At 36.0% G+C, this 20,558-nt stretch overlaps 1 protein-coding gene across 1 annotated transcript in view; it reads left to right on the top strand.

Moving 5' to 3' along the window:
• The first annotated feature begins 8,958 nt into the window (after positions 1-8,958).
• The window catches only part of C3AR1 (complement C3a receptor 1), a 35,483-nt gene continuing 23,883 nt past the window's right edge, over positions 8,959-20,558 (top strand). Inside the window, exons 1-2 of the mRNA XM_075215123.1 lie at positions 8,959-9,032; positions 11,537-12,627. Of these exons, the coding sequence (XP_075071224.1) occupies positions 11,546-12,627 (1,082 nt within the window). The 5' untranslated portion in view covers positions 8,959-9,032; positions 11,537-11,545. The remainder of the gene's footprint in view (positions 9,033-11,536; positions 12,628-20,558) is intronic.

Genomic DNA, 20,558 nt, shown 5'->3' with positions numbered 1-20,558 from the left:
CAAGAACCACATCAAGGGTGGCTATTCTAACCTATCTAATATTCCAACAAGGGAAGTGAAATCTTTAATCTGATATTGGTACGTGGAGACTAAGTACTTGCAATTTAACACAGTGCCATGAGCGTGTCATTGTATGTGATATCACCTTTATTTTATTCCACCGTCCAGTACAATTCAGCGCTTTCATCATTTGTTACTTCTGGTGAATTATTATTTAGGCTTTTTTTTTATTCCATTCAACACTTCACCCTTAAACTGCCGCCCAGAACAATATCTCAGGAGATTATACATTTATCTCAACAATTTGACAATAACTCAATAATAATAATTCAATAGGTTTAAAGTAATGTACATAAAATATAATAAAGTATAATAAAGTATATTAAAGTTTGCGAAGAAGTGAACAAGCCTTCCATTTCCCTTTTCCTTGTCAAAATTCCAGATGATTCATGAAAAACAAAAACAAAAACACTGCGCAGCAATTTCTTGCAAAAGTAAAACAATATGCGTTAATTATAATAAACCACAAAAGTGATCTCAAAAACAAATTGCCGATTTGGATGTTTTGACACATTTGTTTCTTCTTCCCCCCCGGAAAAGTGTAAACTTATTAGAAGCCGCCTTAAAAAACCTGCTCTTAAATCTCTCTTTAGGTGTAGAGATGTATTTGATGAGTCACACGTGCCCCCTTGTGATTAAAAACTTACTAGAAGTTCTCTTGTGGGTTAACCTATAGAATGATCTTTAATAGATTGAACCACTTTTATTATTGGATTTCTCTGGTGCATTGGAAAACAACAGAAAATAACTTTCTAGTGTGATATTGTTTTAAAATGTTACATTTTTTATTGTTAATCAAATGCACTCACATTAAAACAAATATTCACAATAATAAAATGTATATTTGTGCAGGTGCTTCCTACCCGATGGAATCTAACAGGGGGTTTCATAATTCTGGGGACTTTTTAATCACTGAAACCAAAGGGTTTTTTTTCATCTGTAGATGTTAAAATCAATAGGAAAGTACCCACCAACGCGTTTCGACCCGATTGTTTGGTCTTTGTCAAGGCAAGTGAGAGTTTAGTATCTAGCATCATATTTATGGCTAGAAGAGCCAATCACCTCTCAATAAATCTTTGAACCTCCCCATTAGGAAATAAATGCAAGCACGGTGGCTCAGTGGTTAGCACTTCTGCCTTACAGCACTGGGGTCATAAGTTCAATTCCCGACCATGGCCTTATCTGTGAGGAGTTTGTATGTTCTCCCCGTGTTTGCGTGGGTTTCCTCCGGGTGCTCCGGTTTCCTCCCACACTCCAAAAACATACTGGCAGGTTGATTGGCTGCTATCAAATTGACCCTAGTCTTTGTGTGTGTATGTTAGGGAATTTAGACTGTAAGCCCCAATGGGGCAGGGACTGATGCGAGTGAGTTCTCTGTACAGCGCTGTGAATTAGTGGCGCTATATAAACAAATGGTGATGGTGATGATGATGATAAATACAAATATTTTACAGTTAAGAGACTTACCTTAAAATTCTATTAAAAAAAAGTAGTACTCTAAAAACAATGATAAGAATACTTTAAATAAAAAACGGAGGGTTAAAATAGTAATAGCGAGATTCGCCGGCTTTGCGTTTCATAATTCTGACTCAATCGCGGCTCTATGCTGTTCAAGCCTCGTATTAAGAGATGTTAAAATTCAAGACTCTTTTTCAATAAGGAGTCTCGGCAGTAATTTAATTCAAGCCTAATTTTCAAACAGCACAATTAAACAATTAGAATCATATCGTCATGTTATACAAAAAAACACCTTAATGGTATATTCATAAGAGGATATTTTAGAGACGAAAGAAAATCAGAACGCCCAAAGTAAACAAATATATAAATAAAATGGTCATAATCATAACAATCTCTCATATTAGATAACTTCTGTTTGCTTTTTGTCTTCTGTGTTCCATTTGTAAGGATTTATTCATAAAAGGGGCTTTAACACATCACATAAAAAGAGATGAAAATATATCAGTTTCTATAACAATACATATTACACTAACAGGTGGGGTACTAAAGTGCGATTAACAAAACACCAGGAAGACATTGTACAAGACCGGCTGTACAATGTTTTTTTTACAAGCGTTTCTACATTGTAGAGCCGGAGCCTCCTTGCATTGCCCCTCTTAACAGCAAGAATACTAGGGTCACCCTTCAAAAGTGAAGTCTATCGGTGGTGGCGGGATGTTCATCCCTCACAATTTTTGCCGGTCAGTTTTTCAAACATTCGGGATTAACAGTATGTCGGGAATTGACAGTTTTGCTATGATGACGTCGGGGGAAGTCTTGTCTGCGTTTTGTTAATCGCTATGATGACTACCATCGATACTAACCATTCATATAGCAAAAAATATTATGTTTGCAATTATAGATATAATATAAAATGAGCACGTACTAAAATAACTAAGTATTATGAAATCAAAAAAGCACTTTGGTTCAAATTCTTTATTTTAGCCATGTGGAATCAAACAATTTAGCTAATATATCCGGGGCAACTCAATTCTAGATAATTGATTCTCAGTTTCTTTGTATTTCCAATTGTACTGGATAGAATCAATTCCTATAAAATTAATAAGCTCTTTTTCAAGACATTGATGTTTTTCTTTGGAATGCGCAGATAAAGAAGGTGTCTCAAAACCTCTTCTAATATTATAAAGATGTTCACTAATCTATTTCTTTAACATTCTTGTTGTTTTTCCAATATACTGTACATCAGACTGCATTTGCGTAAAGAGACAATATTTTATTGAATTACAAGTAATAAAGCTGTTTATAAGTCTGGTCATTTCCTAGAAACTCTGTTATTTTACTACTGTTACCCTCAATTGTTTTACAAGCATAGCATACTCCACACCTATAAAAGCCCTTGGTCTTTATTTTGCCAACTTAGGTGTATATTTACTAAACTGCTGGTTTGAAAAAGTGGAGATGTTGCCTATAGCAACCAATCAGATTCTAGCTATCATTTATTTAGTACATTTTACAAAATGACAGCTAGAATCTGATTGGTTGCTATAGGCAACATCTCCACTTTTTCAAACCCGCAGTTTAGTAAATCTAGCCCTAAAAGTTTATCAGGAAGTGCGCTTTTTGCTAATTTGTCATTAAGGATTTGCATCTCTTTTATATATAAAAGATGGTTTATCTGGGAAAATTTGAGACAAAGTTTGATCATTGCTAAAGATGCATTATAATCTCTATCACTTTATGATAGCTACTGTATTTAGTGATAAAGGCAAAATCAAAACTCTTTTTTTTTTCTTGACTGTATTTTTTATTAGAATAAAGTACTTCTGTATTAGTAGTCACTGCTTTTTCTTTTGCAATGTCCAAACTACTCTCGTTAAAACCCTTTAAATGGAAATTCTGTTTCAACTCACCCATCTGCCTTCACAAAATAACCTGTTCTGTGCAGTTTCTACTTAAACATAAAAATTGTCTGTAAGGAATACCGTCCAACCAATTTTTAAGGTGCTCACTGTTTCTTAGAATGTAAGTATTAGTGTCTGTTGCTTTCTTAAAACACTTGGACTAGATCTTACCTTCACTTACATATATTTTCAAATATAAAAAAATAACTTTTGTTTCACTGATATTATATGTGAATTTAATATTCCAGTCATTGTTGTTCAAGTACTCACAAAATTAATTTAAAGGGGGAATTCAACTGGCCACGTTACTGTATAGAATAACGCGGCCTGCGCACTATTACCACTATTACGGTAATATTGCACTTAAATACCGTTATTACGGTAGTTTCAACGCTGGCCTTTTGCTCGCAGCTCCCTTTTCTGGATTAAAATTGTGTGCAGGAGTCCCCACCTTATCATCTATTAATCTAAATGTACCTTTCTGTATGTCACCAATCTCTACTACTTTATTATAAAAAAGCAACTTTTTGAGGGTCACTTTTCTAATATATTTCTGTATGTCCAAAAAACATTTCAAATTCATTTGGAAATGAAGTTGGGGAAATTTTTAAACCTTTAGTGAGCAATGATAATTTGTATTCAGACAAATGTTTTGAAAACTTAGATTTAAAATCTTAGTTTTATTTTCATTTAAAATATCCTTATTCACCAGTTTTTCTTTATTGAAGGATTTTTCTTTCTCTTTTATCAATATTTTATCTTTTGTCCTCTTTATTTTATTAATTACATTACCCCCTCTTTTCCCACTTTTTTTGTTTGTATTTTTATTTTTGTTGGGGCTTTCATTTCTCTTTACATCTTTTCATAATTTGTAATAAGTGTTCTGATTATCATTATCCTCCTTTAATATCTGTTCTTCCTCCAAGTCTGTTTGTATATTCTGCTCCTTGTATGTCTCTCCTGCTGTAAAAAAAAGAGTTGTTTAATTTTTCTAATAATTCATATTTATTTCGAACCCTTGGAGCATATGAGTAATTATTATAACTGTTAGGTCTATAATTAGTTTGTACAGACCAATCTTACCTGTATTGTTTTCTAGAATTATTTAGCCAATCATTGGGCCAATTTTAACTTTTTCTTTTATAAGGCAGAATATTTCTGTCTCTCCAGGGTCTTGATAAAATTCATTGTGTTTTTAATTTTCCGTTTTGTATTTTTTTTTTCTCTTCTTATTCAGTTTGAAATGTTCTTTTTTTCTTTTCAGTAAATTTTGATCTATTTAGCAAGATTTTTATCCATAAGGAACTTTTTTATTTTTATTTATTTTATTTTAATTCTTTAGCATTCTTTCTGATCTTCCTTTAATATTATCATGCATATCTTCCAAATCCTCAAAATAAATAATTATAGTTTGTAGATTCTGAATTTCAGTTTCTAACTTTCTTATATCTATGGGTAAATGTATCAAGCTGAGAGTTTTCCGGCGGGTTTGAAAAACCAATCAGATTCTAGCTACCATTTATTTAGGACATTCTACAAAATGATATCTAGAATCTGATTGGTTGCTATAGGCAACATCTCCACTTTTCAAATCCACCAGATAAACTCTCAGCTTGATACATTTACCCCCTGATCTTCTGTCATCTAAGATTAGTTCAACTAGTGAAAATGAGCATTTTGGGAAAACTATGTTCCAACTTTTAATTCTTTTGGGATGAGGTGGTCAGCCATATATTGCTGTAGAGTGACCACCTCCGACCAGATTTTAATCTCTTTAAGTAAAGATTTTTCTATTTTTTTTTAAAGACGGATTCTAAATCCCAATCATTCAGTTCTGTTCAGTAATCCTCCTTATTGAAAACTTCTAATATCAGATCTTTTCTTCCAGTCCTATGAATACATGATGCAGCTAAAAGGACTAGGGGCCTGATTCATTAAGGATCTCAAATTGAGGAACTTCTTATTTCAGTCTTCTGGACAAAACAAGGAGTGCAAATTAGTATTCTGTTTTGCACATACGTTAAATACTGACTGTTTTTTCATGTAGCACACAAATATCAACTTTAAATTTCAGTGCACAAATAAGCTATCAAGTATTTGTGTGCTACATGAAAAAACAGTCAGTATTTAACTTATGTGCAAAACAGATTACTAATTTGCACCCCTTGCATTGTAACATGGTTTTGTCCAGGAGACTGAAATAATAAGTTTCTCAAGTTAAGATCCTTAATGAATCAGGCCCTAAATATGTAAAACAGTGAACAACCAAGGCAAAAATTGTTAGTCCTTTTAGCGTTTTACCCTTAAACTGCAGCCCAGGACAATATCTCAGGAGATTATAATAAACGTATCTCAAAAATTTGACAGTAAATGCAAAATTAAATATATCTAGGTGCTGTACAGGTAATTTAGTAGGACTAAAGTAATGTACATAAAATATAATAGCTCGGATACTTGTTTTAGTTTTCAGAATTTTTTCTTTCTCTGAATGCTTTATAAATTGCTGTTTGTAATCATTTCAAATGAGTGTATTTTGGACTATACTAAGCATATGCATATACTGTGAGCGTGTACCCAGCCCAGCAACTTCCTCTATAGTTATTACCAAGTCACAGATTAGCTGCATCGCTCAATACATCTCTGCACTAGATCTAGGTCTACTCCGCACTTTTACATTGAGATTTACTGCATGTGAGTATATAGTCATTTATTATTGTATAGTGTTATGTTCATAGCAGATGGTCATTGGATGTGATGTGTGGGCTGGTTTTCCTCAGTTCCTGCTACCTAAACCTGTTACTCATCATCATCATCATCAGTTATTTATATAGCACCAATAATTCTGCTGTTACTCTTGGAGTATCTATTACTGTGTAGTAACCTGGCTTACTACTGTCTTCCCACTTGTGTGCCAGCAGGGACCGGCTTGGCTAAGGGATAGGGGGGGCATTTGCCCCCGGGGCCGGTCCCATAGTAGATTACCTTGGGCTGGGTCACTGGACCACCTGCATTTGTTACCCTTTAAAATGTTTCTAATAGTCTGCTGAGTCAAGTCTTTCCCCCCTGGCTAACATTTGCTGACTCTCCCCTGTGTGCCAGCCGGGCTTACATTGCGACACATCGATTGGTAAATTACTACAGAGAGGAACCTTGCTGTTAGATTTCTTTGCATACGTATCTGGCATAAATGTTAAAATAGTTATAGGCTATTCATATATTATTTCATTTGTTTTTACTGTATTTTCTAGGGGCAAGTATAAACTGTCTATAAATAAGGTGTCACTTTATGTTGTGCGAAAGAGATGGCACGCTATGACTAAACGTGTCCAGTTAATATGCTACCCGGGAAGTAGCGGTATTTTATCCCTAATCACACATGTACAAATTTGTAACCTCATTATCTATATCAGAGGAAGTGGGTTTGTGTTTAAAAGTTACATTGACCTTATCAAGAAAAACATCAAGGGTGGCTATTCTCACCTACCTTGTGCTATAGTTCCCACAAGGGAAGTGAAACCTTTAATCTGATGTCCGTAAGTGTAGACTGAGAACTGGTAATTAATCACACTCCCATGACCGTGTCATTGTATGGGGTATCAACTGTGTTTTATTCCCCTATCATGTGGAATTCAGTGATTTCACCATTTGCTTATTCTGGTGAATTATTTAGGCTTTCACTTGGGTGATTTTGTAGTTGTAGATGGTCAGTGTTGTTTTGTACACTATGGAGAAAGATCACAGCTGGAAGAATCTGACCTTACTCTGCTCTGCTCATGTCCCAGTGTGAGTAGATTTACCATAACTCTAATCATCTCTAGAGGCTCAGACTTACTTCTCTCTCACCCCACGCTCAAACCACACCACAATCTCTACCTGTGTTTATGACCTTGACCAAGTGGTGCCAGTGTCAGGGAAATTTGCCTTTCCAATCTTGCTGAAAGTGTAGGTGCTGAATGATGACAATAGACAGGGCTACCATCAGAAAATGTAGGGCCCAGTAAAAATGAAACAGTCAGACCCCCCCCCCCCCATGCTCGATCCCCATCTTCCCGTGCCTGGTGGCCACAGAGGTGGAGCTATGGCACTCGGAGAAAGCACATACTATGCCCCTTCCCTGTTGGTGGACTGTTCTCTCCTACCTGTTATTGCAGCTTTCACAACCTGCTGCTGGCTTCTTGTCTGGATCCTGGAATGTTGGGGCCTGTTTTAAAAATGTATATTTACATGGAATATGGAAAGCCAATCAGTTAGTGCCACAATACATAGCACAGATCACGCAGTATATAATACATACATCCAACATTCAAAAAGGATGCACATTATCTTTAATTTTGAGAATGAAAAAAACTCCCAAAAATGACCTCAGCACACCCACATCACTCATTCAAAAAAATGCCCCCACATGCCCCAAAATCCACCCCATAACTTCACTTGCCACAAAATACACCCCATGCCACTCGGACCTTTCACATGGCCTGAAATAGCCTCACTTGCCACAAAATACACTTCATGCCCTCAGACTCCCACAAGTCTCGATTCCCTCACATACTCCAAAACCCCCCCATATGCCACTCAGACCTTCCCACACGCCCTACATGCCCATCAGACATCCCCTAATACCCTTTACATGCCCATCAGATCTCCCACATGCCTCTTTTCTGTTCTTCATCCCCCAATGAATAATAGATTGGGCTGGCTACCGCTAAAGCAGGGGAACAATGAGCATGGAGCCCCCCTGCACAAGCAGCACCAGTCAGATGGAACATCAAAATGATACATTTCAGTGTACAAGACAATGCTTTTTATACTGATTTGGATAGAGGCTATCCATGAGGTTCCATAGCAGCATCCGCGTTATGTTTCTGTGTGACATTTATCTAACGATCTTCGTTTATTTTTTGCTTGTACTTTAAAAATGAACTATGTTATCAATAATGTAATTGTTTTTGTGAGCATTTACTTTACGTGCAAGGCTACTACGGAACCTAGCGGCTAACTGAATCGCCTTCCCTGGTGGGCAATGTGATTTTTTTAATGCATAATGAACACTTTCCGGTTATTGCCACCACAATAGCTGGAAAAGGGAGTCTTGGAGAGTGTGTCTGTGTGTTGTAAGTAGTAGTGTGTCTGTGTGTAGTGTGTTTGTGTCTAGTGTGTCTGTGTGTAGTAGTAAGTAGTAAAATACTGAAAATTAGATTGCATCATGAAAATTTCACCCAGTATACAAAATAACAGGAATTCTGCACATGGTCAATACTGAAAAATAGCGACATTCAAGAGAACAACAAAGAATTCCAAGGACAAACCGTTGAAATCTAGGACTATTCCTGGAGGACAGAACGCTGTACATAAGATTACTAAATCTGAGCTATATTATAGCCGGAAACATTTGACTTAGGGGACACACATTTTATTTCCAAATAAGTATTTTTATCTGCTTCAATGTATTTACATAACATAAATGTAAATTGCTATTGTTAAAATACACACAGGAAGGAAGTTGTGTAAGATTAGTTAAAACATAGAATAAAGACTTTGAGTGACTTCCAGGTTCTCTTAGATATTCTCTAATTTGTGGTGACCACAGATACTCTCATCCACTGGCAACGAGAGGTAAGGAATACTTTTTATTACGGACATAGCACAGCTTACAAGCTACTAGCCAGCTGTCAGCAAAAGCTCGATCAGACTAATATATACAATATAAAAACATTCTCTACAAACACTTTTAAAAATGTTTAAAGGCATTTTTTTGCGGGTTAGAGATATGTGGTTTGTAAAGCATCGGGACTATACATGAAGGTTAGACCAAACCACAAAGCAATAATAGGTGCATAATGGAGAGATAACAGTTTAAAAAACATTCTAAAAGCCTCTTACGCTCTCCCTCTTCTTCCCCCTCCCTCCTTTCCCATGTCATACTTTTTCAGTTCTCCGTTGGTTATCTTTTCTTTTTACAAGACTGTTAAAAACTATTTGACTTGCCTGTCTTACAAATTTGTGTGACTGTTTGATCCTAAACTTATCAATTTCAAAAACACATTGACATTAAAAAAAAAACAACAACATTCTGAATCAGGACTAGGGGAGCAGATTTACTAAAGAGCAAACATCCTGGTAAAAACAGGTGTTTTTTTTAGTTTCGCCCTATACAACAAATTGTTGCCATCGGCGATGACAATTCTAATGCCAGCGGTAACTCTATTGCCAGCGCCCCCGCGGCTTTGCATGATGAAACCTAGTTTAAGTATTGGTGCGGTATTTGCATACCTGTTCCGTTATCAAGCATCAAGTAATAAAACATTTTTTTTAGTGTTTAAAGATTTTTAAAAAATGTATTTTTTAAAAAAATTGTTATCTATTTTTTTAACTATTATATATTTTTTTTTATTAATGGAACTGAAAACCCAGATTTCGATCCCACGTGCATATGCAAGCCGGCTAGCTAGCTCACACTTGTTTTTCTTTATAAATTGCTGTGATAAGGGATTGTTTAACATGATCCTTATCCCTGCATTTAGGGGCCCCTTAAATACTACTATTAATATCATGTTCTCAGTATGCTGTAGGACACATAAATGAAAATGTGATATCATTACACAGTAACTCCTTTTTTTTTTTTTTTTAAGTACGTTTAATTAATAGTAACATCGTATCTTTAACAAAATTACAAAATTCTCAAAAGGTACATTAACAAGTACTTGTACATATATAGATAGACACAATGTAGTTTTTTCTCACCATGATTCTACAGTGTAAATTTGACTGCGTGTTGATCTTGTACAGTAACTCCTTTTTGAGGAAGTTTGTTATCGCGACTCGATGGCTTTGCTCTATTCTAAATGCCACTGTAGATAATATAATACTGTATGTAGCAACACATATTATCTGTCTGTTATGCGTTTCATCCTGAAAGACTAAAGATGAATCATGTGACACAAAAGAGGCATAAACACTGTAAATATAAAGCCAAATCCATAGCATAAAAGCGACACGCCAACAAAGGTTTTCACACTACAAACTCAACTTCTGGAATCTTATGCAAGTTATACAATAGTTTGGGGGATAAACACTGATTTTAGAGATTTAGAGAAGTGTTTATAGTTCAACAGGACTTGTCTCCTGTTCCTCATTTGATTCTCCTGCGACTATGCAATGTCTGTTAAATTTTGCACTTAACCTCCTGGGGCGGCTGAAAGTTACAGAGGAATCTGGGTTAGGATTGAGCTCTCTACACTGACTGTCCGTCTCTCCATTCAAGTACAATTACCAGAATGCACTATGCTGCTTCCCGCAAAGACCTTGTTAGGTTAAATGCTCTATCCTGGTGAAACGGCAAAACATCATTTGTTTCATAGAGCACAAGCCAAGAGCCATACACCAACACTTAGGTATAATGTAACCACATGCACAAATCCTTAGGGTGGAAGTAATTGGTTATAGGAACGCGATCATGAGGACAAATATTGGAAGGGCTAAGACCGTTTGAAAGGTTTTTGGGGTAACCGTCATTCTTTGTGACTCCCATGCATTTTTGGACATGTATGACTACCTGGCATTACACAATTTTAGAAGGACGCGCTCTCCATGTTGGCTTTATGAATGTTGTTCAATGTAGCAACACATAAACTGTAGCCTAAACCCAAAGTCCTTCCACCCTCACACATAATGGATATTAATTTATTAATTAATGAGCATATGCCTAGATTGGGTTATAGTACGGAACACAATATAAAAGGTGAGAGACAGGACTGTAGAGAGCTTTGTGACCATTGGGGTTGACAGAGAGGAAAAGAGGTGAGAGGTTCAGATGGCTGACAATAAATATATAAGAGTGAAAAATTATTTTGGAATATGGTATAATTATAATATAAAATACATTATTAAACTATTTAACCTCTGTGATATGGTGCATCAATGTTACACTTATTAAGATGTTTGACATTGAGGCACACTTGGCTATACTTCTGTTTGGCCATGCCTTGAGCCACCCACTTCCAATCAATGGGCACGCAGCCCTTTTAGCATTTGACATTTTGACTTTGAGGGATATGTAAATATGATGACGTTTAGAGGAATAAGTTGAACAACTATCCAGTGACTCAATGTCTTTACAGGAACTCAGGATGTTCAATGCAAGCGATGGAGACAGTCACCCAACATCTCACTATATTAACAGCCCAGGACTTGTGTTCGCCATACTGCTTTTGGTCATCACCTTTCTCGTCGGTGTTCCCGGCAACATTCTTGTGCTTTGGGTTACCGGAGTGAAGATGAAATGGACAGTAAATACCATTTGGTTTTGGAACCTCGCTGTGGCCGACATAACCTGCTGCCTGTGTCTCCCGTTAGACATTGCACAGAAGTTCTCCTGGGATTGGCTGTATGGTGCAGCTCTCTGCAAGATTTTACCTTCCATAGTAATCCTTAATATGTTTGCCAGCATCTTCACCCTTGTGGTTATTAGCATTGACCGCTGCATACTAGTTGTCCGGCCTGTGTGGGCACAAAATCATCGCAGCCTCAAATTGGCCTGGCAAGTCTGCTTGGTCATTTGGATATTGTCATTCTTGATGTGTCTTCCTGTCTTCATCTACCGAAAGGGCTTTCTATATGGAAACAAAACTGCATGTGGCTATGAATATGAAAACAATGAGCATCTGTACAATGATGATGTGAACAGTTTCAATTATACTTTTAATTATTTTGATCTTGACTTACCCATGCATCTTATTCCCGAAGAGGACTTTGATGTAGGCACTCCGTCTCCAGTTCCTGAAGTCATTATTACGATTACACGTACAATATTCGGGTTTCTGTTTCCTCTTTTCATCATTTCTGCCTGTTACATCCGTCTGACCCTTAAAGTACAAAATGCCAGATTTGGCAAGGAAGGAAGAAAAACCACCAAGGTGGTATTCGGTATCATAGTAGCATTTTTTATGACCTGGGCTCCCTACCACATAATCGGCATAACCGTACTGTACATTAAAAACACAACAATGCATACTCTGGACGAAATCTCTCTGGCGTTGGCTTACTCCAACAGTTGTATCAACCCCATACTCTACGTCTTTATGGGCAAAGATTTCAAGAGCAAACTGCGTCAATCACTGCTCAGGATCATGGAAAGCGCATTTAGTGAAGAAATGACAAAAACCACTGAACGTAGCAGGAGTAAAATGACCACCCAAGACAGTGAGACCTTGTAAGCAATTCTGAAATGCCCAGTAATTTTAATGAGAAAGGGGTAATGGACCTGTCTTCGTAGGAGTAAGGACCTATTTTTAAGTAAACTTAGCGTGAAGTTGAAATAATTTGTGGGCATTTCAAATAGACATTAATCAAAACTTATGTACTCTTCACAAGCTTTATGATTGGACTCTTCTAAGCTCTAACGAACGTTATTTTTTTTTTATTGGTAATAGTGTAAGTTTCCTACAAAAAGCTAAATTGAATGTCTGGCTATGGACATTTCCGAACCTAAGTTGAACGTTCCAGGAAGGTGAGATCTAAAATGTTCCTGTTGTACAGTTTTGAAGGTGTGGTGTTATAACTAGGATTTTTACAATTAGTATGAATTCAAAAATCATAAGCCAAAGATTCAATTGTGAGCTTCTTTATTCAGGCATGCAAGCATGGGTGCAGAATATGAACAACAAATAATGCATTTACACAGTCTTTTATACCTTCCTTGTTACTGGGCAGATTTTAGTTACACACCCTGTCTGGATTCCTTCTTGTAGAGTGTTTGACCTTGCAGGGGTTGACAGTATATCTGGTTTCTCTTAGTACAACCAAGTACAGGAATGTGTCTTATCGCCTTCTTTGTTGGAAATGAACTTGAGCAGACAATTCCTTCTGCATTCTATTAACTCTTATTAACTCTAAGCATTAGCATATGTACACATTCATTATTTGAATTCATCCAAGTACCATCAAATTCATAACAGTGGGAAGCTGCAGTATCTCCAAACACGCTTCTAAGCCCACATTTGTTGTTATAGTATTAACATTGGGTCAAAGCTGATATTATATGTGTATTCCATCTTTTCTATGCCATCCAGGATTTTACAACGTTAAAATCACAATATTGCCTTTCCTTATCTATGTATTTTTTGACGCATGTAAATCTGAGGCATGTGGTTAGAGATTCCTCTGTATTTATTGTTCTAGATTCTCAACCTGGACCTCTTGAGACCCACATATTGTTCATATCATACCTACTATCTTTTTATATACACCTTTCTACCTGTCCCTTTCTACCTGTCTTTGATTTTGATGGTCCTTGGACTTGTATTTCATCTGAGTATCAAGAAGACACCCAGAAACCTAAACGCGTTTCACTGTAAAAGTGTTTTTTTCGCGGTGGTATTATCGGTGTCTTTTTTCATTAATTTATATAGTGCAGATGTGTCTGTGATTGGATTCATAAGTATAGCAACAATCAAAATTCTTTATGTAAAAACAAGTCTGTGCTAAGTACAATTAACAGTTACAATTAATAATGAAGTAACGGTTCTTTGTATGTAACATTGTGCTATAAATACAGTTTGTCATACATTTAAACCACATCATAATCACAATCCCCGATAGGACCAATATAGTGAGAAAAATATAGTTACTGTATCAAAAAGTTAGGGATAAAAGGAATTGTAAAAAACAAATCATAGCAATAAAGTGCAAGGGCAATAATGATAAGGACAATAAATATAGGAAACAATAATTTGAAACAATAATATCTGAGAAATGAAATAAGATTGAAAGACATTCGATTTATGTGGATAATTACAGCATAAAGTATTTGTCCAATAGTCTTCCATCTGTAAAAGGCTTTATTTTCAGTCATCCCTGAGGATATTGCATGCAATCCAATGAATTTCAGCTGTGCTGGAAACTCTTCTGTACAGGTGGAACTTATAAAGTCTAGATTTCAAGGGTTATCCCGAGCCAATAATCATAGAAGCAATTGAGAAAATTAAAAAGTATATAAACAACAAATTTTGAACCCTATAATTAAAAATAAAGGATGGCATCTAAATTACTTATTCATTATTCAATATAATGCACAATACTGCATTTTTGAAAAAGTGTCTCAGTACATTTTGGAATACCCTTTTTTATGATCCTATTTTTTATCTCTTTTGCTTTTGCTAACCAAGCCCAGTGTCATCTACTAAACTTCGTCTAACTCAAACTGTTCATCTCTCCTAGTATTTCAAGAGGTCTGACATTTTGTGATTAGGATATGGTTTTATTGTATTATGTACAAATTGTATTTATAAGACACACGTGTTAAATGCATAGAACCTTATTTTTTATTGTACTAGTGCAGACTCGTCTTTAGAGCCTGGGGTGCACGCAGGGGGGGTTTCTGGTTCTCCAGAAACCCTTCCCCTCCGCGAATGAACAGGCGCTGAACATAGCCCCTACACAGCACTGTACTACAATACAGCACTGGCGCGGACGCTTCCTTGACAGCGCCGCAGCTGCTGTAGAATTAAGCATCGCCGAAATGGAGCTGCTGCGCTCCATTTCATTATTAGTTTAAGCCCTGGAGAGTGGCCAAGTAACGTGGTGCTTTTCTAAGGAAATTATGAGAACCTCCATTGCAGATAAATAATATTTGATACTGTAATTATGTTCAGAAATTTCTGCTTCTCACAAGGGTTTTTCATACATGTATATATATATATATTGGAACCCCCCTTCCTTAAGAATCCTGCGTTTGCCCCTGAGAGCCTAAATAGTTTTTTTTAGAGACAGTTGCAAGACAGAAAACTGACATTCCATTGCCTTCAAGTTTAACTAAATTAACCTAAAATATCAATTTCCCTGCCCTGCGCTCCCCCTCACGACTCTCTCACACTGTCCTAATTACAGAACTGCTTATTTTATGTTATTGAATTGTAATTGGAGATATTCTCATCCATTTAATATACAGATGAATTATTATATATTTGTTTTATTTTTATTTTACATGAATCATTAAGATCTTATTACATAATTGTTAGTGGTAGTCTATAGTTTAATGTTTGCTAAATGCCTCAATATACACTAATACAATAACAGGTGCTTTCACATACTGACTTATGTCGGAAAGCAACTTGCATGTAAGCTGCGTTTTTAAGACAAGCGCGGAACTTGTGCGCAGTTCCGACCGTATTCAAAGCCAAACATATCTCAAGATACATATCAATTTAAATATGGGTGGAAATACGATCTGCTTAAACAGTACTTGACACACATAGCGGACTGCACTATATGCACATGTGTAAGTGCAATAAAAAGTCACATCAGCATAAAACTTTCATTTTATCAAAATTTAAAATAACTATTAACAGTATAACCATTTATATAAATATAATATATTTACAATTTTTTTTTTGCATTATTTACATAAATCAAAATGATTTTTCAATGGACTGAGCTCCAGTGCCTACTGCTAGGCAGAGGGGCAACACAGCAAAATGCAAAATACTCTCTCTTCCTCTGTATGCTATAAAAATGCCCATATTAAAACAATTTGCACTCCTAATAGTTTCCCCTATTCCTACAGCTATCCCTAATTCTTTCATTCTTGAGCATGTGATTTAGACCAGTGACGGGCAACCTTATACATTTCAGGAACCGCACATGTGGCCCTATTTACAACAATCCTTTTAATCAAAAAAAGAGACACCTATCTTTAATAAGATATCAGCAGGCATTTTAATGTAATATAATTGAGTGTTACAAGCTACAACAAATAAATAAGAAATAAAGCGACATCACAGATAAACAAACAAACACAATTTCTTACTTTCACAATAAGTTAGACATTAAAGCCTCTCTCCTTCCTAATCATTTGACATGGCTGCCAGGATCTAAATATTTGAGGGCTATATTAAAATATGTTAGAGATGAAATTTTCAAAGCTGTTCCACAAAATATTAACCTCGTTTCGCAGTTGGCCATGAAATTTCGCACTTCTGTCCGTGCACTCAGCCCTGCCTCAACAACAACAAAAAACTAAATAAATTGACGGTCATCATCCCATTTCATTCATAGACTATAATTACACATAATACAAATGTACAAATACAGGGGCTGATGCTCAATTGGCCTTAAATTGCTTCTGCCCAAAAAAATTCATCAAAATCTCTATTGTATGATTTTTCGGCATCAGTGAATAGCAAAAAGACCTCATCACGTTTAGTCCTCAGGCAATGTTTCACATATCCGAGGGTTCAGAAAGCTTTTGTTTTAAACATTATGAGCCTTTTTCTACCACCACAGATGTTGATGTTGGACAAGGTGATTCCTTCCAAATTAATTACCAACACCAGTGCATAGTCTTGGACAGTAGTTTTGGCTAGTCACACTAAAGCAGGGAGACGTGCAGCGTGGGTTCCCCTTAATCTGAAGCCTGGTCAGCTTTGGTTCCTTAGGGAAATCTGCCCCTCCCCCCTCCCCCAAAATATGCTGAATTACAGTGGGCTCCTCCTGGCACCCATTGGTGGTGGGTGCCAAGGGACTAGTTTTAAGTGATCAAGACATTAAGTATATTGGTGTAACTACAAGTCCAGCAAGCCTTGGTTGCCACAGTGGGCAGATACGTCTCTTGTTGATTATGGGTCCAGGTACGCTCTGCCTATATGGAACTTACAGTAATAAGACACACACCCTCTCTGTCTGTCCTTGTCTGTGTGTGAGTGTGTGTCTATATTAGGGAATTTAGACTGTAAGCTCTAATGGGGCAGGGACTGATGTGAATGAGTTCTCTGTACAGCGCTGCGGAATTAGTGGCGTTATATAAATAAATGATGATGATGATGATGACAATTGTTATTATTATTATTACTTTCTATGTATATTATATTGCTTAATAATGTATGATGCAAATGTAGTGAATAAAAATTAACAATTGCATTTTGAGACTCTTATAGAGTACTTTATATATATTTTTAATCTTACATCCTTCTTATACACGCTCTTTTATATATGTTTAATATGATTATTCAAAGATTCATTTAGTATCTTTTTATTATGATATTTGGAGTGAGAAATCAGGACAGGTCATATTTGCTTCTGAGGACATCACAGGATATGCAACGAAACGCGTCAAAAATGAACATTTTCTGTCCCACATTACACCCTCACCTACAGTATTAAGTGCAGAATTTTTTTTTATTATTATCATTTAATACTTCTGTTTTCAAGACAAACTGGATTTCTTCAGCACCTAGAGCTCTGAAGATTCTAACAGCATTTCACCATCACACTATATATATGTATGGATTGCAACATCTGAGCAGACAGCGATAACTAAGCCTTCGCTTTAGAAAGATAAACTTTTATCTTCCCCTGTGTGAATAAGGATCTCTACAGCCGTTAGTCACAAAGATTATATAGCACTTTATCACCATGCTGTATACAGACTAACTGCCAGCACCAAAGCATACAGAGATAATCAATCTGCTGCAGAGGACGGGTAAAATCTTATTTTCTCAGTGACTATAATCTGGGTACATTTAGATCAGTGCTTTAAGAGAGCAATGAAATTGAAAAATGGATTTGCCTACATTTTAATGATTATCCTTCAATTATAGACACTGACAGAAGCAGCGGTTTTGCTCTATAAAAGTGTTAATGGCTGCTGAATACGTGTGTGCTTATTAATTATATAGTGAATATATTCTGTTATCTTTAAGCGGCAGTCCTTGTCTGCAGTTATTTTGTGAAGCATTATTACTTAGATTATAATCTAATATGAAGCTCTCTTGGCTGCTAAAAAATAATTGATGCTGCCAATGTACTTCTAGATGTAATGTACTTCTAATTATACAATTAACAATATAATATTACTAAATGAATGTATGTTAGAAATTGATGACTGAAGAATGAATATTGTGAATGCATTGAAATAGGGGTGTTCCCAGTTTAAAAATTCCTCCTTGTAAAAATATTCCTATTATAGTTAATAAGGATTGTAAAGCTATCTTATTAATATTGGAGGTTTAAATGATACCATCCCTGTGGACACAGGGGGACTGGCAGACTTTAGCCTGGGGGACAAGCACACAGCACTGGCCCATAAGTAGCGGCCCAGCCTTAAAGGATGTTTTTCGGTACAATATATATTTCATAAGATAAAAAGAGGCTATTTTAGTGTTACTTAATCATCATCATCAACATCAACATTTATTTACATAGCGCCAGCAAATTCCGTAGCGCTTTACAATTGGGAAAAAACATTATTAAGACAATACTGGGTAATACATACAGACAGAGAGGTAAGAGAACCCTGCTCGCAAGCTTACAATCTATGGGTGTTTGTCCAGTTACTTAATCAGCGGTACATTATTATTATAAATTATAAATAATGAAAATAAATGATGTAACCAAAAACATATATATGCATAAATAACCTTTACAAAAATGCACATGATGAAAAATGTTATGTACACATACAACAGATGCAAACTTGAGTCAGATTGATCAGAAATCAAACATATTAGCACTAGAAAAGAGACAAAGCTGCCAAATTTAATGTCTTACAAACAATGAAGATTGCTCACACAGTTAGCAAAGATCTCATCAGTGGTGAACTTTCACGGACAATTTCCAGCACATCTTGAAATTGAACTAATTAAAGTAATTGTATGGATAATATGTATATATATATATATATATATATATATATATATATATATATATATATATATATATACAATCTGATTAAAGCTTAGAGGCAGGCTTCAGTACTTACTTTAGTAATGATTAATAAAATATAAAATAGCAGATCCTATAACATTTTTGCTGCTTCCACTGTGTTAAAGTAATTTCATCGTTTTTAATAAGCATTGTCTAAGCGATTTATGTGGTTCCAAAGCACAAGCAATTTATTTAGAAAAAAGCAAATAGGTTTAGCAGTTCAATAAACAAGTACAATACAGCCAATACCAAATACATACATACGTACATACGCTGCGCCCTCTGCTGGATCCAGCTAGACAGTCCTTCAGTCCAGAAGACTGCGGTCGGTGATGACTGTTTTAGCTAGTCCCAGGGAGCTGTGTATATACACTCAGTCATACGGAGAAAACAATACAGATGATGTGGCTTGCTTCTATGGGTCCAGGCTAATGCAGGTCATAGGCCAGTTCAAACAACCCCTTCCAAGGGTGGGGGTCAACATTCCATGGGTGGGGTCTGCTCTCCAGATGATGACTCAGATTTTCCCGCCCAGAATCCAGTTTAAACTAGTCTATTTACACTACACAGACAATATCATTCTAATCATTTATTCCCTACAATTTATAACTACCATACGCAATGTGCGTTCTGTTTGGTGATTGCACCGGATGTCTGCCAATAAATTGGGGATTAGAATGATACTAAACATGATACGTTTCCTGTAAAGTGAACCATACATATCACTAAAGTGTACATATAATCTTATAATATATAACTATAAACCAAATAACATCTGCTCATAAACAACTGTGGAATGGAACCATTATAAATATGAAATATATAAATAAATGAATGTGAAAGTACGAGTGTATGCATGTGTGTTTTATCGTGCAATCGCGTCATGCCACATAACACGTGGTGTAATGATCCCAATCGCACGGTAAATTAATCAATATACTTTCTTTCATCCAATTATACAACTTCGACAACTGATAAAAACAATCCTATGCCATCTAGCTAACTTTCAGTTTATATAGTACCCAGTAACTGTAAAATACAATTGAAGTAAAAAATATAGTATATTTAAATAAAGAATATATATCCTATATTGTTATATATAATTAGCGGAACGCCCAGTGCTATTGGGACTCACCGTTCAGCAGCAGCTCCTCCCAGGCATAGCCAGACAGTGGAAATTGTACTGCCGCGGCTGCGCATTCAGCTCTATTTCGCCAGTGATAGTCTATACAGCTGTCGCGCGGTGCTGTACAACGGGTTTAGCATGTTTACATGTTTTTGCCTGTTCGTCCGTGAAGGTGGGAGGGGGATTTAGCAATAGATTATATAATAATGTTCTATTACAGTACTGAACCCAGGGGCTGATTTATCAAAGTGCAAAAATCCACTTTGCTTTAAAAAACTGATGTTTCTGCCAGCAAAATGGCTTGGTTTTGCTCCGCA

Source organism: Mixophyes fleayi, chromosome 6 (genome assembly GCF_038048845.1).
Source record: "Mixophyes fleayi isolate aMixFle1 chromosome 6, aMixFle1.hap1, whole genome shotgun sequence".
In the NCBI taxonomy this organism is placed as follows: domain Eukaryota; kingdom Metazoa; phylum Chordata; class Amphibia; order Anura; family Limnodynastidae; genus Mixophyes; species Mixophyes fleayi.
The sequence above is the reverse complement of the archived record's forward strand: the minus strand, read 5'-3'. Positions and strand labels throughout refer to the sequence as shown.